The 20,406-nt window shown below is 50.3% G+C and overlaps 1 protein-coding gene across 3 annotated transcripts in view; it reads right to left on the bottom strand.

Annotated features, from left to right (window-relative positions):
* Positions 1 to 20,406, bottom strand: part of TMEM63B (transmembrane protein 63B) — a 51,292-nt gene that overhangs the window by 7,648 nt on the left and 23,238 nt on the right. For 2 of the 3 annotated variants that reach the window (XM_071576287.1, XM_071576278.1), the window contains 15 exons: positions 12,659 to 12,863; positions 11,429 to 11,508; positions 9,566 to 9,604; positions 5,849 to 5,939; positions 5,019 to 5,056; positions 4,116 to 4,258; positions 3,816 to 3,867; positions 3,408 to 3,516; positions 2,799 to 2,869; positions 1,915 to 1,995; positions 1,670 to 1,793; positions 1,443 to 1,576; positions 1,160 to 1,297; positions 850 to 1,003; positions 477 to 583 (listed from right to left, as the gene is read on the bottom strand). In XM_071576287.1, coding sequence (XP_071432388.1) covers positions 477 to 583; positions 850 to 1,003; positions 1,160 to 1,297; positions 1,443 to 1,576; positions 1,670 to 1,793; positions 1,915 to 1,995; positions 2,799 to 2,869; positions 3,408 to 3,516; positions 3,816 to 3,867; positions 4,116 to 4,258; positions 5,019 to 5,056; positions 5,849 to 5,939; positions 9,566 to 9,604; positions 11,429 to 11,508; positions 12,659 to 12,841 — 1,544 coding nt within the window. In that variant the 5' untranslated portion in view covers positions 12,842 to 12,863. The remainder of the gene's footprint in view (positions 1 to 476; positions 584 to 849; positions 1,004 to 1,159; positions 1,298 to 1,442; positions 1,577 to 1,669; positions 1,794 to 1,914; positions 1,996 to 2,798; positions 2,870 to 3,407; positions 3,517 to 3,815; positions 3,868 to 4,115; positions 4,259 to 5,018; positions 5,057 to 5,848; positions 5,940 to 9,565; positions 9,605 to 11,428; positions 11,509 to 12,658; positions 12,864 to 20,406) is intronic. The other variant, XM_071576296.1, reaches the window with a different exon arrangement.

The following is a 20,406-nucleotide window of genomic DNA, read 5'->3' as shown; positions in this document are numbered from 1 at the left end:
TGAGGAATATACCTCACAAGCAGCACCCCTAGTGCTCTGCACTTCAAATATATTCCCTGTGGCCAGAAGCTGAAGCAGCTGAAACAATTTTGCCTTAGAAAAGCTATGACTTACACGTGGGTACAGGCACAGCACCCCTGCCTGCTCACCTGAGCCAAGACTTCCTTCTCTACTAGCATTTCTCACAGTGACCAGCCCCAATTCTTCCCAGCTTTCTTTTTCTTCTTGCAGACCTATGTAAAGCTCTGCTCAGACAATTGTGCTGCACAACAGCAGCTAAAGACTGGCAGAATAGCTGTCCATAGCAGTCCCCAGGTGTCCAAGAGGTGCAACATAACACTATGCTTCAAGTAGAAGACAGAATCACAGAAGAGAAGTTGAAGAAGGATGCAGCCAGGAGCTCTACATCAGTGAGAGGTGTCTAACAGCCAGGCAGCTTGCTGGTATGACTCAGAACAGGTGGTGGCTGTCCTTACCTGGTCCAGTGTGCTTCGAAGAAGGCAGAGTAGTATACAATGGTGGGCAGAAGAGCAGAGAAAGACCACAGCAGCAAAGTGGGGAAGAACTGGGTGATGATTGGATTCTGCAACAAGAAAAGAGAAGAAATCAGTGTTACATGGTGCAGAAGCTCTTGTGCCAGCCACAGGTACAGTTGCCTTTGCTGATGCCAGGTCCCCAGCACTGTGGATGCCACTGCATCCTTGGCCAGGCTCAGCATCTCCCTCATGGTCAGGCTGACAGTACCCGGGGAATGCTGACAATCTCTCTCCCTATCAGTCTTGCAGGGGATGTTGTGCATTGATGTGGTTCCCATGCCACCCATTCTGAACCCATCTCCGAAGTCCTTACATTGAGGTACTCCACGGGCTTGGTGACATTGAATTTGTCCATAGTGGTGATGATGATAGCAGGGGTGGTAAGGAAGAAGAGAAGGATGAAGAGGATCACATTGATCACAAAGCAGCGGATCCACCATACAAAGCCCTGGACAGAGAGGTGTTCCCTGGGAGGGAGAAGGAGGGCATCAGGATGGCTGCACAGGGTAGAATAGCAGGTTTGGGGCTTCACGTGCACACTGCAGCCCAGCCTGTGGGAACAGCACTTGGGGTGCCAGTCCAAGGCTTTCCCGCTCCCAAGTCAGCCCTACAGAGCTGCTCACCAGTAGATGTTCTGTGGGTCAGGGGCATAGCTGACGGTCCAGTTGGAGACATGAAGGGACTCACTGCAGGAGGAGGCCCTGGGCTCCCCACGACATGCACAGCCTTGACACTTACAAGCATTGAAATCTTTGAGGATTCTGGAGAAGAGAAAGAGTGAGACGCTGATGCAAAGAGCTGGCACGCACAGGTCTAGGCGATGCCTTAGTGCTGGCATTCTTCTGCGTTAAGGCAACAGCTGGGACAGGTCACCTTCTTGGGGAGGGCAAGACCCTTTGCACTCACATGGCTGTGATAGTCTCGTTGTGAAAGGTGACAAAGGCCATCCCCAGAGGCTTTTCATTCACCTTCTCCTTCTCCCGCTTGTAATCATCTTTGAGCTTCTCCTCCAGCTTGGTATAGTACTCGATGGCCTCCACCTGAGTAAGAGGACAGAGGTCAGAGGAGAGTTGATGTGGGGAACCAAAGCCACCATGGGCTAAACCTGTCCAATATCTCTAGCTCTCCCCTACCTCCTCACAGCCCTTGATGACACAGCAGCATAGGTGGCCACAGGGCTTGGGGTTGATCATGCTTGTGTGGCTGGTCTTGCTCTTCAGGTTGGTGAAGTAGATTCGCCCACGCTCAGCTTTCTTCCTGAAACAGGAGAGCAGAAGAGAGGGAAGGGAGGAAAGGCTCAGAAGAGCTCCTGTGGCACCAGACTTGTGAGGGAACCAGCAACACTGGCCCACTCTGTCTTTTCCAAACTAGGGGTTACCTCTCCGCATCAAGGAACATCAGCCGGGCCACATCATAGCAGGGACGGGCCTCCAGGACAGTGCAGTTGGTGTAGGCCTCCCTGTGGATGGGAAGCACCAGTTCATCACACTTGGCACCAAAGACCGTACCCCTCAAGCAAACCCCACACATCCAGGATTTCTCTCCTGCCCTAAGAAGAGTGTCCTGGGCTGAGTGTCATGACACATATCCAGAGTTTGCAGGGGAGCCTGCAGGTTCTGTACCTTATAGCAGAAGCAACACATGGGGCAAATGCTACATCTTTGGGGCTTTGGCACAAGGAGCCTCTCTGGACTTTTCCCTGTAGCAGCAAAGAGCCTCTCTGACGCTACACTCCCTCTCTGCCTTCACAGGCTTGGAGTCAGAAAGAGGCAGAATGGTTCCCAAAGGGTAAAGGCATTTCTCTTCTACCCATGATGCTTCTAAAAATGGCCCTCACAGTGTGTTCACTGAGGTTCTGACAGAAGAGGAATTTAATTTTTTTTGTTAAAAGTATATACCTTCTTCAAGCACTGTGATTAGGTCATCAGCACAACATCTCATAGGCACTGTTTGAGCACCTCCTGCCTGAACCTCATTGTTGAACATGGCCATATCTCAGGACATGCCCTATCCACTGCTTACCACACTGACCTGCTATGGCTCTGCAAGAGATAGCTGGGCATATCCCAAGGGACAAAACCAAGGACACTGCACATTCATATAAAAAGTTAACAGAAAAATTACAGTAAGAGGCCATTCACAGTAAAAGGCATTCTCTGATTTTGCCTAGCTCTCTGCTCTCAATGTATTATTGCCATTCCAGGTAAAACTCTATTCTACTCCCTCTTACAGAGCAGTCTTTAGGGACACAGTGAGACTCACTCAAAATGCTTCTTGATCTTCTCTGGCTCAGCGTATTTTGAGATCCCATTAATGAAGAGAGTTCGCTTAACCTGGAAGAAAGAAAACAAAGGAAGGAAGGAAAGGAAGGAAAGAAAGAAAGAGGCAGGTAGGTGTGGATGGTGTTAAAGATCAGATTGCAACAAACCCCCTCCCAAGACCTGAGTCAGTGATGAAAAAGGGCAGCCCCACCACTCCTGGCAACCAGGACTTCCCCCTCTTCTAAGCTTCTACTAGTCCACTGGCACACAGCAGATTGACAGGCCAGGGACTTACACTGCAACTGCCTAAACAGAAACAGGGCTACCCTTATGAAATGAAGAAGGCAAAAGCAGCTGGAACACTCCTGAGGAAGAATGGGGTCTTTTCACATATCTACCCAGTGCAGGCCTCTCCTGTTTGCCCAAAGGCAGTCAGAGCTGCTGCTCTGGAGAAAATTTGCCTTTGGCCAGGCAGAAGAAAAGAACAGCCAAAACCTGACAGCCTCAAATTTCTGTGGGAAGTGAGGTGTCAGAACCCTCTCAAAGGCTACCTGATTTGACCAGAGGGCATAGGAAAATCCGCCTGGAAGAGTGATCAGATCCTGCTCACCAAGTCATCCTCTTTGTAGCGCATCTTGGAGGTGTGTCGGCGCATGCTGATCACTGTCAGCAGCAGGTACAGAAAGGCAAAGATGGTGTGCAGCCACAGCAGGTGATTCCTGTCACAAGGGAGACCACAAAGGTCAGTGCAAGATTGCCACTTCAAGTCTGTGTATGCCTGGTCAGGCCCTGAAGGCACTGGGGCCGTGAGCAGTTTAATCAGCACAGCACACACACACACACGTACACCTTACAATCAAATTCCAGGAGCTCAGCCTAGAAATTGGGGCAGAAACAGTAGCCTCATGGCAAGGGCAGAAATGCAACCTTCAATGAGGTAAGGCTCTGCAGCAAGCAAACATTTACAAAACACCCCTTGAGGGCCTCAATTATGCATCCTACTCCTGTCTATACATACCTAGAATTTAGGTTAGCGATAGTTGTCCTCCCAAAGCTGTAGGCGTTGTTTTCTAGGGAGAAAGAGGCAGACACAAGCAAATTCAGTTATATGGAGGGGCACAGAGCACCACTATGGTGAGCTATGGCAGGTATCTCACCTGCAGAACACCTCAAGACCCAGACTGCCCAGAATGACCCTCACTACACTCAAAGTGAGGTAGCAATCATGGTTTGTCTGTGTCCTCCACTGCTACACAGTGGTCTGGAACATGGTGTTGAAAGCAGGTCCCCCACCCCAGACAAGGCTCCTTGCTCTCACCTAGCAGGTCCCCTGAGAAGTTGACAGGTAACACAATGCCCACGGAGAGCACACCCACGACCACCAGCAGCCCGATGATGTGCCTCTGGAAGGACAGGTAGTGCACTGCATCAACCCCACATTTGTCCCGTATTTCATCATCCCTGCCAGGAAGAGAAAGGCTGTCAAGCAATTTGCTACATTCCCTCAAGTGCTGAGTAAAAGGACTGCTGCTCTCATCTGAGCCCACACAGCACCTCTGGTTCTGACTTACAGAGCTCTAACCAGGCTCCAAGGTAACGAGCCCAGCACCCAGCCCTGAACTAGCCTGGGCAGAAACCTGCCTATGTGATACTTACTCAGCCCCACTCCCCATGCCCCTGTCCTCTGTGCCTCAGGACAGGTAGCTGGACACACGCAAACCTCACCTTACACTCTTCAGGTGGACATTGCCTTCTCTGCTAAGATATAGGATGGCTGACACTATCCCACAGCACTCTGAAGCCAAGAAGTGCCTGGGAGACTACTTCTGAGCATCATCATGCTGAGGGCATCTCCCTGCATCCTCTAGTTCCCTCCTCACAACTGTTCTTCAGACAGCAGTGCCCCTAGCACAGGAGTCCCAGAGAGTAGCACCTCTGCAGAGAAGTGAACACTATTTCCTAGATGGGACTGAGGCAGGGGAGCCTTGGGCTGGGTGCTTTTCTGTCTCTCACTGTGACCTTATTTTAGATTTAGGACTCCTCACCTAATCTCATCTTTGCTTGTCCTTTCCAGAGGACACACTTTGCTTGTGCTCTTCAAAGAGAGGGCTGCAGCAAGGGCAGTGACTTCAAGAAGCAGTACCACACTAGGCATCTCAACAACCCCACACTGCCCTTCCTTCCCCATGTGGGTCCCTTACACAGGTCCTGGGGCACTTACTTTATCCTGAAGATGGCTGTCAGCCAGGAGCAGAAACCCTGCACAGGAAGAAGAAAGGACAGTCTCACATCACTTTGTGTTCTCTTATCCCAGCTCCCTCCTTCAAAGGCTCCAGGGACCAGGCTGGTGTCCTTGCACCTCCACTGACCTGGCTTGGGGGGGTTGACCATAAGCACTCAGATGTGAAGAGCCACAGACGGGCCAAGGTGAAGGAGGTGACAGTGCTACTCCATGGAGTACAACACAGGTTGGACTATGCCATGTGACTATCCCCTATCAACCAGTAGCTCAAACTCCCAGGCAACTCATAGGCTCCTGGTTAACATGGAAGCTCTTCACTGCCTAGGGACACCCAGAAAATTTACCATATGGGTACTTTAGCCATCCTCTTGGACAAGAAAAGCTCTGCAGGGACTGGGAAAGCAGGCTGGGCCAAGGCAGTGCTCTTCAAAGGACAACCGGAGGAGCTATACCCCCCATCCATCACACCCCTGTTATCCTACTGAACTGTGCCTCCCCTTGCTGAGGAAAAGAGCAGTAGAGGTAGACCACAGTGTGAGGAGGAGCTGGCAAGTAAGTATTGTTTGTAATGCTGAGATTATCGGCTGGACAGATGCCACAGGGATGTACAGCCTATTAATTTAAGCAAACATCTAGAAGCTGCATAGTTATGTTTCCTTGAGCTCTACACCACAGTCACACACTACAAGGTGTGGGACTTATGCCCAGGAATGAGCAAAAAGTGTTTCTTCTGAAGAGCCCTTTGCTCAGCCAAGCTGTGGGCTCATGGCCACTCAAAGGCAAAGCATTTGACTCCTGCTGCTACTCACATTGTCCCTCTGGTCAAATTCCACAGAGCTGGAGACGGAGGTGAGGCGCTCGTAGCGGTCATGGTTGTCAGAATGCAGGGCGGAGGCTACGCTAAAATGATAAGTGGGAGATGAGAGAGAAAGTTAGAAGATGCGAAGAGGCAGCTTGGCCAGGAACCAAGAGCACCCAGGAGACAAGAGGTTAATTCAGATCAGTTTGCACCAAGTGAGATGGAAAGAGGCAAGATCAGAGAGCAGAGGTGGCAGTAAAGAGAGATCCCTCCTCAGATGCCATGCTGAGCCTGGCAAGCCCCATGGGCCTGGACATGGATCTACTTTTTCGGCACCTTCTGAGAGGCACCCATGTTATCTGGCAGCCCTTGCGAGGAGAGGCTGGTAAAAGCTGCCACAGAGGAGAGAGGAGGTCTGTTTAGCACAGGGTTTATACAAAGGAGAGGAAGTGAGCACTGGAGGGTGCCATAGCCCCTCTGGCTCTGGCATGGCCAGCGAAGCACTGGCAGAGCATCCTATCCTGGAGGGCCTCACTTGCCTTCAGGAAAAGTAAGGGTGGGAGTCTGGTGGGCTGCATCCTGCTACACCAGTCCTCCTCCCCTTTAGTGCTTCAGTGCAGGAGGAAGAATAAAGCTGCCTAGAGCCAAACCCAGGACAACCTGCTCCACAGCCTCACAGCTGAGCCTCCTGCCTGGAAATCCCTGGAGTAGGAGCAGGGCAGAGAGCTAGAAGCAAATGCCTGCATGCTTAAGAACAGGAAAGCAAAAGGGGTGAATATCCCAGACCACTTTACTCTGGGCACAGGCAGAGATCTAGATGAAGAACCAGCAGCAGAAGCATCCAATGTGACAATCGCCCCCATTGCAAATGAAGGCAGAGGGCAGCTGGCAAAAAAGGAGGCAAGAAAATGATCCAGAGACCTAAATTGAACAGCATTTGCAGGATGACAACAGCAGGCTGGGACCTCAGAGGTGCCAGAAGAGATATGGCTGATGTGAAGGCTAGAAAAAGCTAGAAAGCAAAGGCTAGAAAGGCTAGAAAGCAAAAAAATCAAATGAAAATATGGTCTCCCTGTAATCAGTACAGGTTCAAGGAGGATCAGATGGACAAGAACATGGAGAAGCAGCTGCTGAGAGACAAGTGCTAGGGATGAGATAGGCAACACTATGGGAAAGAGAACAAGCAGAGACCCGTGTAAACCAGCTGAAGGAAAGAGGATAGATGGGACTCGTGGCCTCCCTCAGAGCAGAGCAGCACCTGCTCAGTCCCTAGCTGGAAGTAATAGAGAGAGGGGAAAAAGGAGATTAGCTGAAGGTCAGGGGACTTCAGCAGTGCAGATTACACAGTGGTGTGCAGCCATCTGGCTGTGCAGCCCAACATCCTGCTCTGCTGGAGGGACAGAGTGAGCTTCAACCCAGCTTTCAGACTTCAGCCCTTTAAATTTAGAGGCCTTGCAGCTGGGCACATGGAGTGAAGGCAAATTTCTACTGTGTGCAGCTCCAAGGAGAACCCAGCAAGATGACACTGTGTGCTTTTGGCTTCTCAGTACTCAAAAAGCACAGGGCAGAGCAGAAGCAGTACTGGAGGGAACAATTGAGAGGAGTGCAATGTTATGAGCTAACCAGGATAACTCAGCTCCATGCAGGGGGATGCTGAGACAATCACGATGACTTCCAGTGCTGAGAAGACAGAGGATGCAAAACCTTGTTGAAAATGGAAAGCTGAAGAGGGAGCTCCAACAGCACCTGCACTTGGATTGAGACTTTTTAAAGCAAAGCAAAACAATGCAAGTGGGTAGAAGCAAGACTGCCCTAAATTACAAGATTAACATGGGACCCTGGACAATGTTCTGAGTTTGGTGCAGGCCCTGCAAGGGAAAGAGAAGGACAGGGTCTGAGGCATGAATAACCTCAGGCCAAGAGAATCACAGGCTCTGAGACGTGAAGCCAGGCATGCCATGGAAAGGGCCTGCTGTGGTGTGAGGCTGAAGGTGGCTGCATAGGTGGCAAGCCCCACAGGGCTCTGTGATCACTTCCCTCAAACACAGAGGCGCAGGTGGGTTGCTGTGACCTCCAAGTGCAGACTGAGTCACCAATTAAGACTGTTCAAGGCTACTGCAAGCTTAGGCAAGTGACAGGACAAGGGTACTTGCTGGTTCTCATGAAAAGGGAATACATCAGAGGAGGATGCCCTTCCCTATGAAGAGCGATTTTGTACATTCAAGGCCTGGGAGCATCAGGTGACTTACGTATGTTCCTAATCCACCACCTGACACTGCACCCCAGCACGGAAAAGCTAGGATGGGAAGGTGCCATCAGTCTTGGAGGAGCACAGCCAGAATGAGGCTTCCTCACTGAGCTCCATAGGCTTTTGAAAGCTTCTGGCTACCAACACTATCCCAGCTCAAGCAGTAGGTTTGGGGTTCATGTATGTAGCGTGTGTGTCTGCAGATTGTTCCAGCAAGCCCAGATGAAGAACAGCAGCAGGAAGAAGCAGTTCCCTGGAGAGAGACAAACACTCACGATGATAACTGAAGCGGCCCCCAAAAAGCCTCAGAGCATGGTGGTTTTGCCTTACTCCTCCCATAAGGTGTTAGCAGTGAAAAGTTGCCAGACACACCTGAAGCAGGGCCAATCACCAAGTTAGGCACTCAAGCATGAGTGAGATGTCCCCTCTGTGCCATGTACCACAGCTACCACCAGTTCTGTTTTTACAACTTCAACTGCTCTGCTCCTGAGGGCAAGAAGCAGCGGCAAAAACAGGAGCATTCTTGTACCCTCTTGAAGGCAGCAGAAGGCCCCTGCTTTGCAAATGCTGAGGCTTTCCAAGTGAGAAGTGAGGCTGCTTGCTGCCCTGGCCTCAGACACAAATCTGCATGGCTGGAGCAACCATTGCAGGCTCTGCACTGCCAGCTGATCATCTCCTCTGCAGCATGTACCACCCAGCCAGTTGGCAAGGTGTGGGCAATGCTCTTTTCTCAGGCAAAAAAAGCAGCAAGAAAGAGATAAAAGCTGGGAGGGACAGTCCATGGCAGGGCTTAATGCACAGTGGTGGGCCGAGTTGCTGAAGGATGCTCTCAGCAGCGCTCAGGCAGGAATTTTCTTCTACAGAGGGAGAAAGAAAATCAAGGTTGCTGCCTTGCTGGGCATGGGGGAAGGTGGCAAGGGACAAGGGCCAACAATTGCCCCGGTGCCAGGATCCTCATGGGGTAAAAAGACGGAGAAGGCTTGCCAGATTCTTTCTGTGTACCTGCCTACCCTTGCAGCTGGCATGAAACAGCCATTGTGGCACTCTGGCACAACAGGGACGAGGCAAAGGAGCCTCCCTTGCACCTGGGTGACCTGAGCATGCTGTGAGCTCAGGCAATCAGGTTTGTTTTCTTCCACCATAAGGCAGGATAGCTGGACACAAGCAGATAGAGCAGGGTGTGTGATATGGCACCCTCTGCCCTGGCCAGGACTAGGAGCTCCTTGGCACTGCTGCCTTCAGGGAGCATTTAAGGGTTACTAGGGGAAAACCTGGGTGCATTCAGCTGTGGTAGTGGATGACACAAAGGGGAGGGAAAGAGAAGAGCAGAAATCCACCAAGAGGCACAAATCCATGCCCAAACTTCCAGCCATTTAGATTAGTTCAGAAGCAAGACAAAAAACTGCAAGAAAAAAGGAGAAAGAGAAAGGTTGTGAGCAAGAAACAGAGAAGAAATGAGACCCTGAGAAAACAACATACTATTCCCGCTCCTCTCTTTCCGTCTCCCAGCGTCGGCGCCTGGGGGCACAGAAACAGAAAGGGAAAGGTTACAACATGGGAGTAGGTGGTGGGTCTTCTCTTTCGTAGGGAGCTATGCACCCAACATGATTCCATTTCACCCTGAGGAAGAGAAACCTGCCAGTGGTCAGGCTGGAGAAGATCTTCCTTTCCAGAGCTCAGTAACACTTCTGGATCCAGACGGCCCACTGACCCAGGCACAGCGTGCTTTGCTGCCAGCTAAAGGGAAGCTGGCTGCACTGGGAAGGTGGCCTGGGCACCTGAGGAGTGGGAGGGGTGCAGGTAGGAGACACTGTCGGGACTGCCTGGCTGCCATCTGAGCTCCCTTTCCATGTCTCTCCTTCGCACTCAGGCAAACAACACACTTGCATCCCATCGTGTCAAAATTCTCATCCCACCCCATGGATGGGCCAAGTAGCAGTGGCTTCTCCCTGGGATCCCAGTCCTGTTGATCCACAGCCCTCACCACAGTCATGCCATCCCTCTCCTTGTGCTTACCAGCTCTCCCTCTCCAAACAGCTGGTACCCCTCTGTCTTCCTGCCTAAAGCCACTGCTCCCATTCCCTTACACTCAAGGCACTCAAGCACTGCCTCCAACAAAGTCCAGCCCTGTCCCCACAGGAGGCCAGAGCAGTGCAGCCCCCGTAGCTATCAGCCAGCACCTGGGTCCAGACTGCTTAATCCTGAGAAGCTGTTGCCCTCTTCCCCATGAGGTTTCATAAGGTTACTCCTTTCTCCTTGTTACCCCTGCACGGCCTCTGCATGGCTGATTTCCCCAGCCAGGCCAGGAAAGGAAGGACAGAGGAGCCACAGGGACACAGCTGCTTATCTGACCCTAGTAAGGACTGCTTATCTAAACCAGGAGAGTTCCCAGTTCAGTGTTAGAAGGAAAAAACTCTTACTCTTTCCAGTGTTGTGCAGGGACTGCTCAAGAGCAGCTGATTTGAACCTGTATTGCCAAAGGAACCAAAGAGGCTAGAGCTCAGCCCCATCTGAGCCTTTGGGCATAGTAAGTCCAAGCAGCAGTTCAAAGGGAAAAAGAACCTATCACAGCCACCCTTCAGAAGCAACACTTTGCCTCCAGGATGTGACAAAGCACCAGAGGCACAGCAAATCTCTCCCCCGGAGAGAGGTGAACTACCTGCATAACTCCTGTAGCTTAATCAGGGGAAGTTCCTTGGTTCTGGACTGGAAGAAAATAATCATTGTCCTTCCTGCTGCTGACAGCAAAGCCTAGAACTGCATCTCAGTCTGTTGGGGAGCTGCCAGCCACACTGGGCCCTGGCTTTTGCTGACAGACACTGGAGCCCACAAATGCATTGTGAAGGAAGGATCCACACCCAGACCCATTCATCAGCACTTGGGATGTGACCTAAACTCATGTCAGCACAGCAGTACTGCACCTGGAAACGCAGCATACTTTCTAGTGCTCTTAGCAAGAACTGCATCCAGCAGAGCCACAAAGACACCTTCAGCGGCTTAACAAAGCCTTCACTGTGACAGCCCTCATCCTTCCTGTGACCTCTATCCTCCCTCCATTTGCTGTTCCTCTGTAAGGGCCACTTGCACACCTCTGTCACTGCAGGGACATAGGCGATATGGAGCCAGCAGAGACCACTCTGTGTATTGGGAGAAGGATGCTGTAAGAAAAAAGCCAGTAAGCAGGGATCTTTTCCTGTTCCAGAGCTCAGGGGATGCAACTGGCACACTTGCTTTTCCTCCCCAGCTGCTCAGGCACACACACAATGGGACTTAGCCCTTCTGCCTCGCAGAAAAGAAGGGTACCACTCATACCTTATTTTCCTGCCCCTTTCCCATGCATACCTGTCAGCATCGGTCACCAGGGCCAGGCGTCCATAGTCCCAAGCAACTTTACGCAAAATTGAAAAGACAAACAACAGCACCTTGAAGAGACCAAAGGAGAAAGCTGTGAGAAAAGGCATTGCCCAAATCTGTTCTTGGCCACTGTATGCAGAGCCACAGGAATAGGGAAGGGACAGAGTCCTCAGCTAACAGCACACTGAGACCACAGGACAGCACAAGTTTCTCAGGACTGTCATATCAGACTATCTAGATGGTTGCAGGAGGCAAAGGTACAGGATGCAACACACAGTAACTACCCCCAAAGGATCAAAAGGCCTGAAGTCTCTAGGAGTTGAAATTACAGCTACAGCATTTGTGGTCCCATAGTTTCTAAGAAGGAACAAGCAGAGCCTTTGGATGGGTAAAGCTGCAGGGACTTGGCACCGTAAGAGGGAGTTTTGGGACGTACGACCGACCCACATTCTTAGGGCTGCAACACCCTTCCATGGGTCTCAGTGTGTGGTATTTGAGTTATGTCAATAGTGGGTAATTCCACAGTGGATAGGGGACACAATCAGGGCCAGAAAGTCATCCAGAAGCAAAGTCAGTGATGGCATTTGGGGCCCTCAACTCTAACCATCTGTACTCTGCATTGGTGAGGCCACACCTTGAGTACTGTGTTCAGTTCTGGGCCCCTCAGTTCAGGAAAGATATTGAGGTGCTGGAGCAGGTCCAGAGAAGAGCAACAAGGCTGGGGAAGGGACTGGAGCACAAGTCCTATGGGGAGAGGCTGAGGGAGCTGGGGTTGTTTAGCCTGGAGAAGAGAAGGCTCAGAGGTGACCTTATCACTCTCTGTAACTTCCTGAAGGGAAGTTCTAGCCAGGTGGGGGCTGGTCTCTTCTCCCAGGCACTCAGCAATAGGACAAGGGGGCAGGGGCTCAAGCTCTGCCAGGGGAAATTGAAGCTGGAGATCAGAAAAAAATTCTTTCCAGAGAGAGGAATCAGGCATTGGAATGGGCTGCCCAGAGAGGTGGTGGATTCACCTTCCCTGGAGGTTTTTAAACTGAGATTGGACGTGGCACTGAGTGCCATGATCTAGTAAAGGGACGGGAGTTGGACCAAGGGTTGGATTTGATCTCGGAGGTCTTTTCCAACCCAATCGATTCTATGATTCTATGATTCTATGATCACAGTCTCCCATTCTTGGTTAATAAGAGGAGAAGGTACTGAAGCAACAGCAGGTCGACTTACGAGAAAGCACATAAAGTCAAGGGCTAGGACAGTGGGCACCCCGCCAAAGGGCAGTCCCTGCAGGACAGTGCTGCGGATGCGTGCACTGTAGCAATAGTCCTTGGTGCTGTTGTTGTTGTTGCATGTGGAGGCTTTGCAGGTGGCCCCTGTTGAGCCCAGGGTGGCAATGACGTAGGGAAGCATCTCTACAGCTTCATCGTCTTCCCTGGGGAAAGGAGAGAAAGAGCTGGTTAGACACACTTTCCAATGCCAGTTGGATGACAATGTAGCCCTGCTGGAATTAGGAGTCAACTTTGCCCACTAGCTCAGACTCCTCTGTGCTATGGGACTTTCCTGGGAGCAGTGTTGACAGACAAGGTCATCTGGAGAAGCCTACTGAGTTCAGGAGTGTTAGAAGAACCCAGGTCCTTCAGCATTTGCAGTCCCACCATGCACAGTCCCAGAGCTCCCTTTCTTGTTTGCCCACCCTCACACCATTTAGGTGCACCTCTTTCCCAAAGACTACTGTTCTTCCTGAGAACAAAGTGTCTCAGTTCCCCCTCCTCAGCAGGGAGAACACTTACGTACAGGAAAGAATGAAAGGGTGGGGTGGTAGGGGCAAAAAGTCATGTCTGGATAATGAACACAAACTGCTGTGGGACAGTTGCTGCATCATGATTCCACAATTTCCTTTGCCTAGTTGCATAAAGCCATTAACTTTATTAGGCTGAATCATCACCCTCTACTTACTGAGGGCCTCAGCCTCAAGCTCCCAGGGTACCCATCAGGGGCTGGTCACATGCCCTGCTTGTCTTCTTTCCTTCCTCTGACTTGGATGCATTTAGATGCAACAACACAGGGCAGAGAGGAGGCTTAGGCTCTACTATTTATCTGGTCAAACATTTCATTTATTTCAGTGCCCTCTCCAAACTGTTACAAGACCCACAGTGGCATGCAGGTCAGCATCACTCCCTGAATATGGGGAGATCCTCCTCCTGTGCAGAGCAGCTCCATGGGAAACACAAAGAAGACCATGCTAGCAATGGATAAATGCAAACTGAGCATCATTGAGATGGTCTCAAAAAAGGACAGGCTGATAGCAGAAACACAACCACTTTGTGGAACAGGGGAGAGAAAATCCCATTAGCTGCAGAAGGAACAGAGATAACAGGAAGATCTACTCAAGGCTGCTGATCCCTAAGCCATTCCTCTTATCCAGCATTCCTCTTATCTAGCACACACATAAATCACCCCAAATCCTTCACTACTACTATGAACCATGCACAAAGGCTGGATAGCACAGTATCACTTCTGTGCAATGCTCAGGGATTTCCTGCCCAGAAATGCCATCCCGGTGGGCTGGGCAAAAGAGCTGTCACTTGCCCAAAGGATGAGAAAGCTACCACCACCCCCCTGTGCTGATTTCAGCCTCTTGTCCCACCAGGCCTGCCCTTCAACCTCTGCATTGGATGGTGACATTAGCAGAGAGGGTGTAGGACTCTTGCCTCTGGCTCACGGGTACATCCTGGCAATCCCTTGCCTTGCTGCAGAGATTTATCAGCATCACAGCACAATGCTAGCTGGATAATGACCACAAAACTATTTGCTGCGGTGACCTAGAGATCTTGGCTTCAATGTGATCCCTCCCAGCTCAGCTGGGATGCACAGCTACAAACCAGCTGAAGCACCGATGGCAAAGGGCAGACTGAGAAGCAAAACCCCACCTGGGTACAAGCACTGAGAGGGGGTCAGGCACACTGGAAGGATCACAAAGCAGCCTGTTAACAGATCATTCACAGGTACAGAGCTGGAGCGGGACTGCCCAGAGCAGAACAAGGGAGTAGAAAAGCAGGAGAAAAAACCCAAGGCATGAGATCAAAGTTGGGAACAAACTGGGAAGCCAGGGAGGATAATTCACCATGTCTGAATGAGAGATTTGGAAGCTTCAGTGGAGGGATAGGAAAAAACGATGGGATAAGACTCAAAGGAAATTCACACAGTTTGGAGCATGAATGGTTACACCCCTCTGTAAGTAAAGCCTAGATGGACTTCTTGAAAAGAGGAATACCTCTCAATCCTCTTCTTAGGAATCTTGTAAACTCTTAGGCTGGAAATAGTATCTTGCAGGAATGAGTTCCAGATGTTGAGTAAAAGACTATTGTCCCAATGCAACACCACAGCCTTCAGCCTTGCATAGTGAGAAAAAGCAAAGAAGAAAAGCATTTGCTTTTTCTAGACCAACAAAGCTCACTCTAAGTGCCCTGTCCTTCCCAAGACACAAGATGTCTTCTAGCTCTAACCACTCTCACCACATATCCCCAAAATATCCTCTCTTCTGACCCTACTGAAAGGTGACCAGAACAGCATACACTATCCTGGGTAGGGAAAATGCCCTTGACTGCCTGAATGGCATCATGATGCTCTCAGCATCTCTCCTTACGTTACTCCTTGTGTGGCTATGCATCATTTACTTCTCTGATGGCATTTCTGCTTACTGAGAAAAAGCATCTCTGCAACTGGCCTGCAGTCCTGCTACCCTGAGTAGTCACAATAAATTAGAACAGGCCATGTCCCAGAGCAAATCATTCCTTCCAGTACACCTGGCTGCATGCTTCTCATCTTCTCACACCACTGCGCTTCACGTGGTGCCACTTTAGAGTTGTTTCATCTTGACAAATCTGAATGACTCCAGGGTATTGGCAGACTTTGGGTACCTTGCTGCCCATTACCTTTTCTGGATCATTAACAGCGAAGAATCTCATCCCTCTGCTCTTGCCACACTGAAATCGCTCATTGACTCCTTGACTTTTTTTCTTGGAATCTCAGCCAGTTTTTGATCTAGAACTCTACATTTTCTCCTCCAGTGGACAGTTTTCTGAATAGTCTTTTGCAAGAAATTTCAGAGGGTTCCTGAATACCCAAGCAAGTTAGAGTTTGCCGAATACTACTTATTATTTTACTGCAGTACTGAAAGACTTGCAACAGATTGGGGAACTACAACTTTCCTCCGCAGACACCAAGCTATTTACTTCATTCCTGCATGTTTTATAGTCGCATTTTCTGGCTCTCTTTCTTAAAAGAAACAAAGCTCATATGCTCACATTGCCCACAACCCTATCTTAAACATTATTTATATAAACCATTACATGTTGAAGACAAATTTTTCAAGCTATGGGTATTTAAGCCACATTTCACAGAGGCAAGTCACAGAAATATATTTTTCCCTGAAGCCTAGAAGATGGACTGGACATAAACCTTCCTAGCCTCTCCACTAACCCAGCCAGAACACCTAGTATAATGGGAAAGATTTAGCATATGCCCAAGGCTTACATGGCCTTTTCAGCAGCCCAGTCAGGTGGCACAGCAGCAGTCAGAACCATCCTTAGGTGTGCAACCTCCCACCTTGGCTGGTAAGCACAAGGGGCTCCCCATGGAGGCTGGAAAAGCTCACAGGAAATGTTCAAATCACTTCTGCCCTTCCAGCTTCCTCAGCTGCATGAACATCCAGCAGCAGGCTAGAGGTGACCTGCCATCACATCACTTTATATCAGACTCACCAGGGTTATTCTGTGATTTCAACACCAATTAGACAACCAAGAAAGATACTACGGTAACCAACTCTGAAGTCTTGATCAACAGTGCCTGCCTAGTACCCTTCACCAAATGCCTTTCTCAAGAGTCTCTCAGCTGAGCAGGAGACTGGCTGGATTTCCCAGGCACAGTGCAACCCATGAGCCAGGCAATACCTCTGTCCTTGAATTCAGTTTGCACTTTGGTCTCAGATGCTCGCTTCAGGAGACTCTCTGCCCCCACTCTCAACCAGCAAGATGCAGGGCTGGTCCTGGAGGCAGCTGGTGTTGGATGCAGTGTTTTATGTAAAGCCCAGGCAGGGAGGAAAGGCGGCAAGTGCAGCCTTGTGATGCAGCAGTATACTTCCCAATTATGAGAGGAAATCCCCTCCAGCCCTATGAGAGGAGATGGGGATTCCTCTAGCAAGAGCTGCTCCCCTCCCCAAATACACACATGATACCCTGCCTCTACCAAAGGCACAGAGTTGGCTTTGCAAAGCTTTCTGTTGAGATATCCCTGACTGCCTCTAGGGAAGGACACTGTATGTTTCCTTACACCTTATGCTGCCACCACAAATAAGGGAGCCCCTGTGGCCACACAAACGGTGCTGCCCTGGGACATGGTTAAAGGTGCTTTTCCCGGTTCCTCCTTCCCCTCAAAGGCTGTAGATCAGGGCAAGCTTGGCTCAGACTGGGTTGAGATGCTAACATCAGCATGAGCTCCCAAGCATCAAGAGCCAAGGTGCAGGGCGTTAGCGGGAAACTGCTGTGCAGCTGGATTGGTGCGAGGCAGCTCCAGGTGTCCAAGTCCTCTCCTGACCATAGGCTTGGCTTCTCACCACAGCAGATATTGGGGCCAAAGACACAGCAAGAGCAGGACATCAAACTAGGTCCCATGTGAGCACCAGAGTCTTCTCTTCCTGCACTCTGCACATTTTTGATGCTGACTTCCTCAAAACAGCATGAACAGCAAAGACAGACTTGCCAAAAGGCATTTTCGGCTCTTATTCAGCAATATAGGACTTCATCCCCTCCTCGTTGCTAGAGAAGCCTACTCCCTGCCCCACACCATAGCCCCTACATCCCCATCAGGACTAGCATGCCCACACTGTCCCTTGTTTCTACCCACACATGTCAGGAGCAGAGACATTCTGCTTCCTAGCTAAAGACCCTGGAGCCCATCCCACCAGGTGCTGCAGCTCCAGCTCCCATCTGCTAAGCCCTGTGCAAACACAGCCCTAGGAACTGCTGCTCTCAAGGCCTTGGTGGCCTCAGCAGGGCAAGGCCTCTCCTCCTCTGTGCCTTTGTCCTTGGCCTGCAGGTCAGCTCAGCTCACCGGGTTTTCCTCTTGGATGAGCACCCACACAGCAGCCAAGCAAGCCTCCATGCTCCCATCCAGTCACTGCAAAGTGAAAGAGGAAAGAAGGCAGAATGAGGCTGGGAAGGCCAGGATTACATGCCTTGGTCCTTCACTGCTGTGACTTGGCCTGCAGAGCACACATCAGGATGCTTATGGAGTCATCCTGCAGTCTGGGCAGGGGGTGACACACATAAGCTGGGGAGCCAGCTCACTGGCAGACAGATGCACTGACATGGGCAGATGTCTGTCTATCCATGTTCTTCCAACCACACCACTGATGTCAGCCAGACATGAGGAGGTGACCTCAGAAACACTTGCAGAAAAATACAAATCAATAAAGAATCATAGAATCATAGAATTGATTGGGTTGGAAAAGACCTCCAAGATCATCGAGTCCAACCCTTGGTCCAACTCTAGTCCATTTACTAGATCATGGCACCCAGCACCACGTCCAATTTGTGTTTAAAAATCTCTAGGGATGGTGAATCCACCACCTATCTGGGCAGTCCATTCCAATGCCTGATTACTCTCTCTGGAAAGAATTTTTTTCTGATATCCAACTTAAATTTCCCCTCCCAGAGCTTAAGCCCGTGCCCCCTTGTCCTATTGCTGAGTGCCTGGGAGAAGAGACCAACCCCCACCTGGCTACAACTTCCCTTCAGGTAGTTATAGAGAGTGATGAGGTCACCTCTGAGCCTCCTCTTCTCCAGGCTAAACAACCCCAGCTCCCTCAGCCTCTCCCCATAGGACTTGTGCTCCAGTCACTTCACCAGCCTTGTTGCTCTTCTCTGGACCCGCTCCAGCACCTCAATATCCTTTCTGAACTGAGGGGCCCAGAACTGAACACAGTACTCAAAGTGTGGCCTCACCAATGCAGAGTACAGGGGAAGCATATGCCTGTGCTTGTAGCCAGAATGACGTAAGCACAAAATCCACGTTCATGTACTTTCTCACTGGTAAATGTTAATAACTTCATCTGTAGTTAGGAAAGCGAGACTGTGCTCTGGTAGAGACACATTTGTCTCACAACAGGCCAGGGACACAGAGATAGGCAGCCGGATATAAGCACGTCTGGGGTTACAATACAAGAGATTTCCAGATCAAAAAAAAAAAGCAACCCAAACCTAAATCTCTGGGCACGGCATAAGGGAGGTGAGCTGTGTTTTGGTTCTCAGCCCCAGAGAGTGCTGCGAGCATGGCCTGTACCTTGCAGACCTGCTCCTCTGGGGTTCCCTTGGTCTCCCATACTGTGATCCCAGCGACCTGAGTCTGGAGGATGTGCCACCCTGAGCCCCTGCCTGCCAGGGGAGCAGAGATCTGTCTGCACTGGGCACTTGGGGACCCTCATGCAGCAGCTGGTACCCAAGGCTGATGGAGCCTTTTCATCCCCCAAACAGCCACTTCAGTTACCTGCACCTCAATGGCACAATCCAACAGAACTCTGTGCAAACTGCTTGCAGACACAATCGACCACAGAAGACTGACTCCTGGCAAGCAAGCAGGGAATATCCTCAGGAGAAGGGAGCTTGCAAATTAGCTGAAAGCCTTTCTAAGAGTACAGCAGATAAGAAAAGGGGAAAATAGCACTCTTCCTGCAGAGTGATGGGAAAGCTGCCCTGTGCCATGCTTCAGACTTGGCACGGGGCTTCCAGGCAGCTGAGGGCTGGAGAAGTGCTGACATGCTGGGTACAGCAAGGAGGAACACTATCTGCAGGCCAAGGGAAGAAGCACGAAGAAGCAAATGTGCTGCTGGTGCATTTCCACACAGTCTGGGCAAAACACTGACAAGCATACAATAGGGATCAGTCCTGTATCACCAGGAAGGAGCAGGGCCTGCCAAAGCTTTACATCTCTGCCTCCTTTCCATCTCCTTCAGTCAACACAGAGAGCTCCCTGCACACTTCACAGTCTGTATGAGCTAGCCAACTAGACATCAAGACTCCAAAGCTTTGATCTGGCAGGCTGGGCTTCTTCAAAGCAAAAACCAAATGCACCCTTGCTCAGGGTACAAAGTCCATCCACGTGGCTTTGTACCAAGCCTCAAGCATCTACCATCAAAGAGCATTACTCCTTTCTTTTGTGCATATCAGCTCCCAGCCCTGCTGTTGGCAGGTACCATCGCTGTCACAGCCAGCCCCACGCCGCTTGGAGAGCCGTTTTGCAGCAGTGGCACACTGCTGGTTGTGCACATCCCGCTGCTCAGGAACCCTCTGGTCCTGCTCCCAGCACAAATGTAAGCACTGCAGACCACACAACTTACTCTGCTGGGATGGTCCCTGGTGTGGATTGTAGTAGACTCTAACAGCAGAGAGTATTTGGGTTCATGAAAAACCTAGGTTTGAGTTTCTCCTCCTCTTGACATTTTGTCCTGAACCTGATAAGAGCGTGATCCTGAAGGGACATAGATATTTTGGAGACACCCTGCTTATTTCCTGGGGCTTGGCACTGGGATGCTCCTTTGTTTCAAAGACTTGAAACAGAGATGTTCAAAGAACTCCCTTCCCTGGGAAAAAACAATCCACAAGCTAGGGAATCCAAGCATCAAGAAAATCTTCAAACTTCAGGTGAAACCAAGCCATTTTATTTCCACATCTTCCCCTTGATAGTCATCCTTTGACCAGGCCACGTAACACTTTTTGTCCCATGGAGTTTATTTTCTCATTCGTGATTTTCAATACAAAGAAATTTTGGTTGCTAACTTTCATGAAGGTCAGGGAATCGTCCATTTCACAACTCTGTTTCTTTCAAAATCACACATGATAATCAATCACAAAGCCTTGCCTTTGCCTTTAAACACCAGCAAAACCCTTCAAGCTCCCTTTGCCCACTGGAAACTGTCT

The sequence above is a fragment of the Pithys albifrons genome, chromosome 2 (genome assembly GCF_047495875.1).
Source record: "Pithys albifrons albifrons isolate INPA30051 chromosome 2, PitAlb_v1, whole genome shotgun sequence".
Lineage (NCBI taxonomy): Eukaryota > Metazoa > Chordata > Aves > Passeriformes > Thamnophilidae > Pithys > Pithys albifrons.
This window is presented reverse-complemented; position numbering and strand designations above follow the sequence as displayed.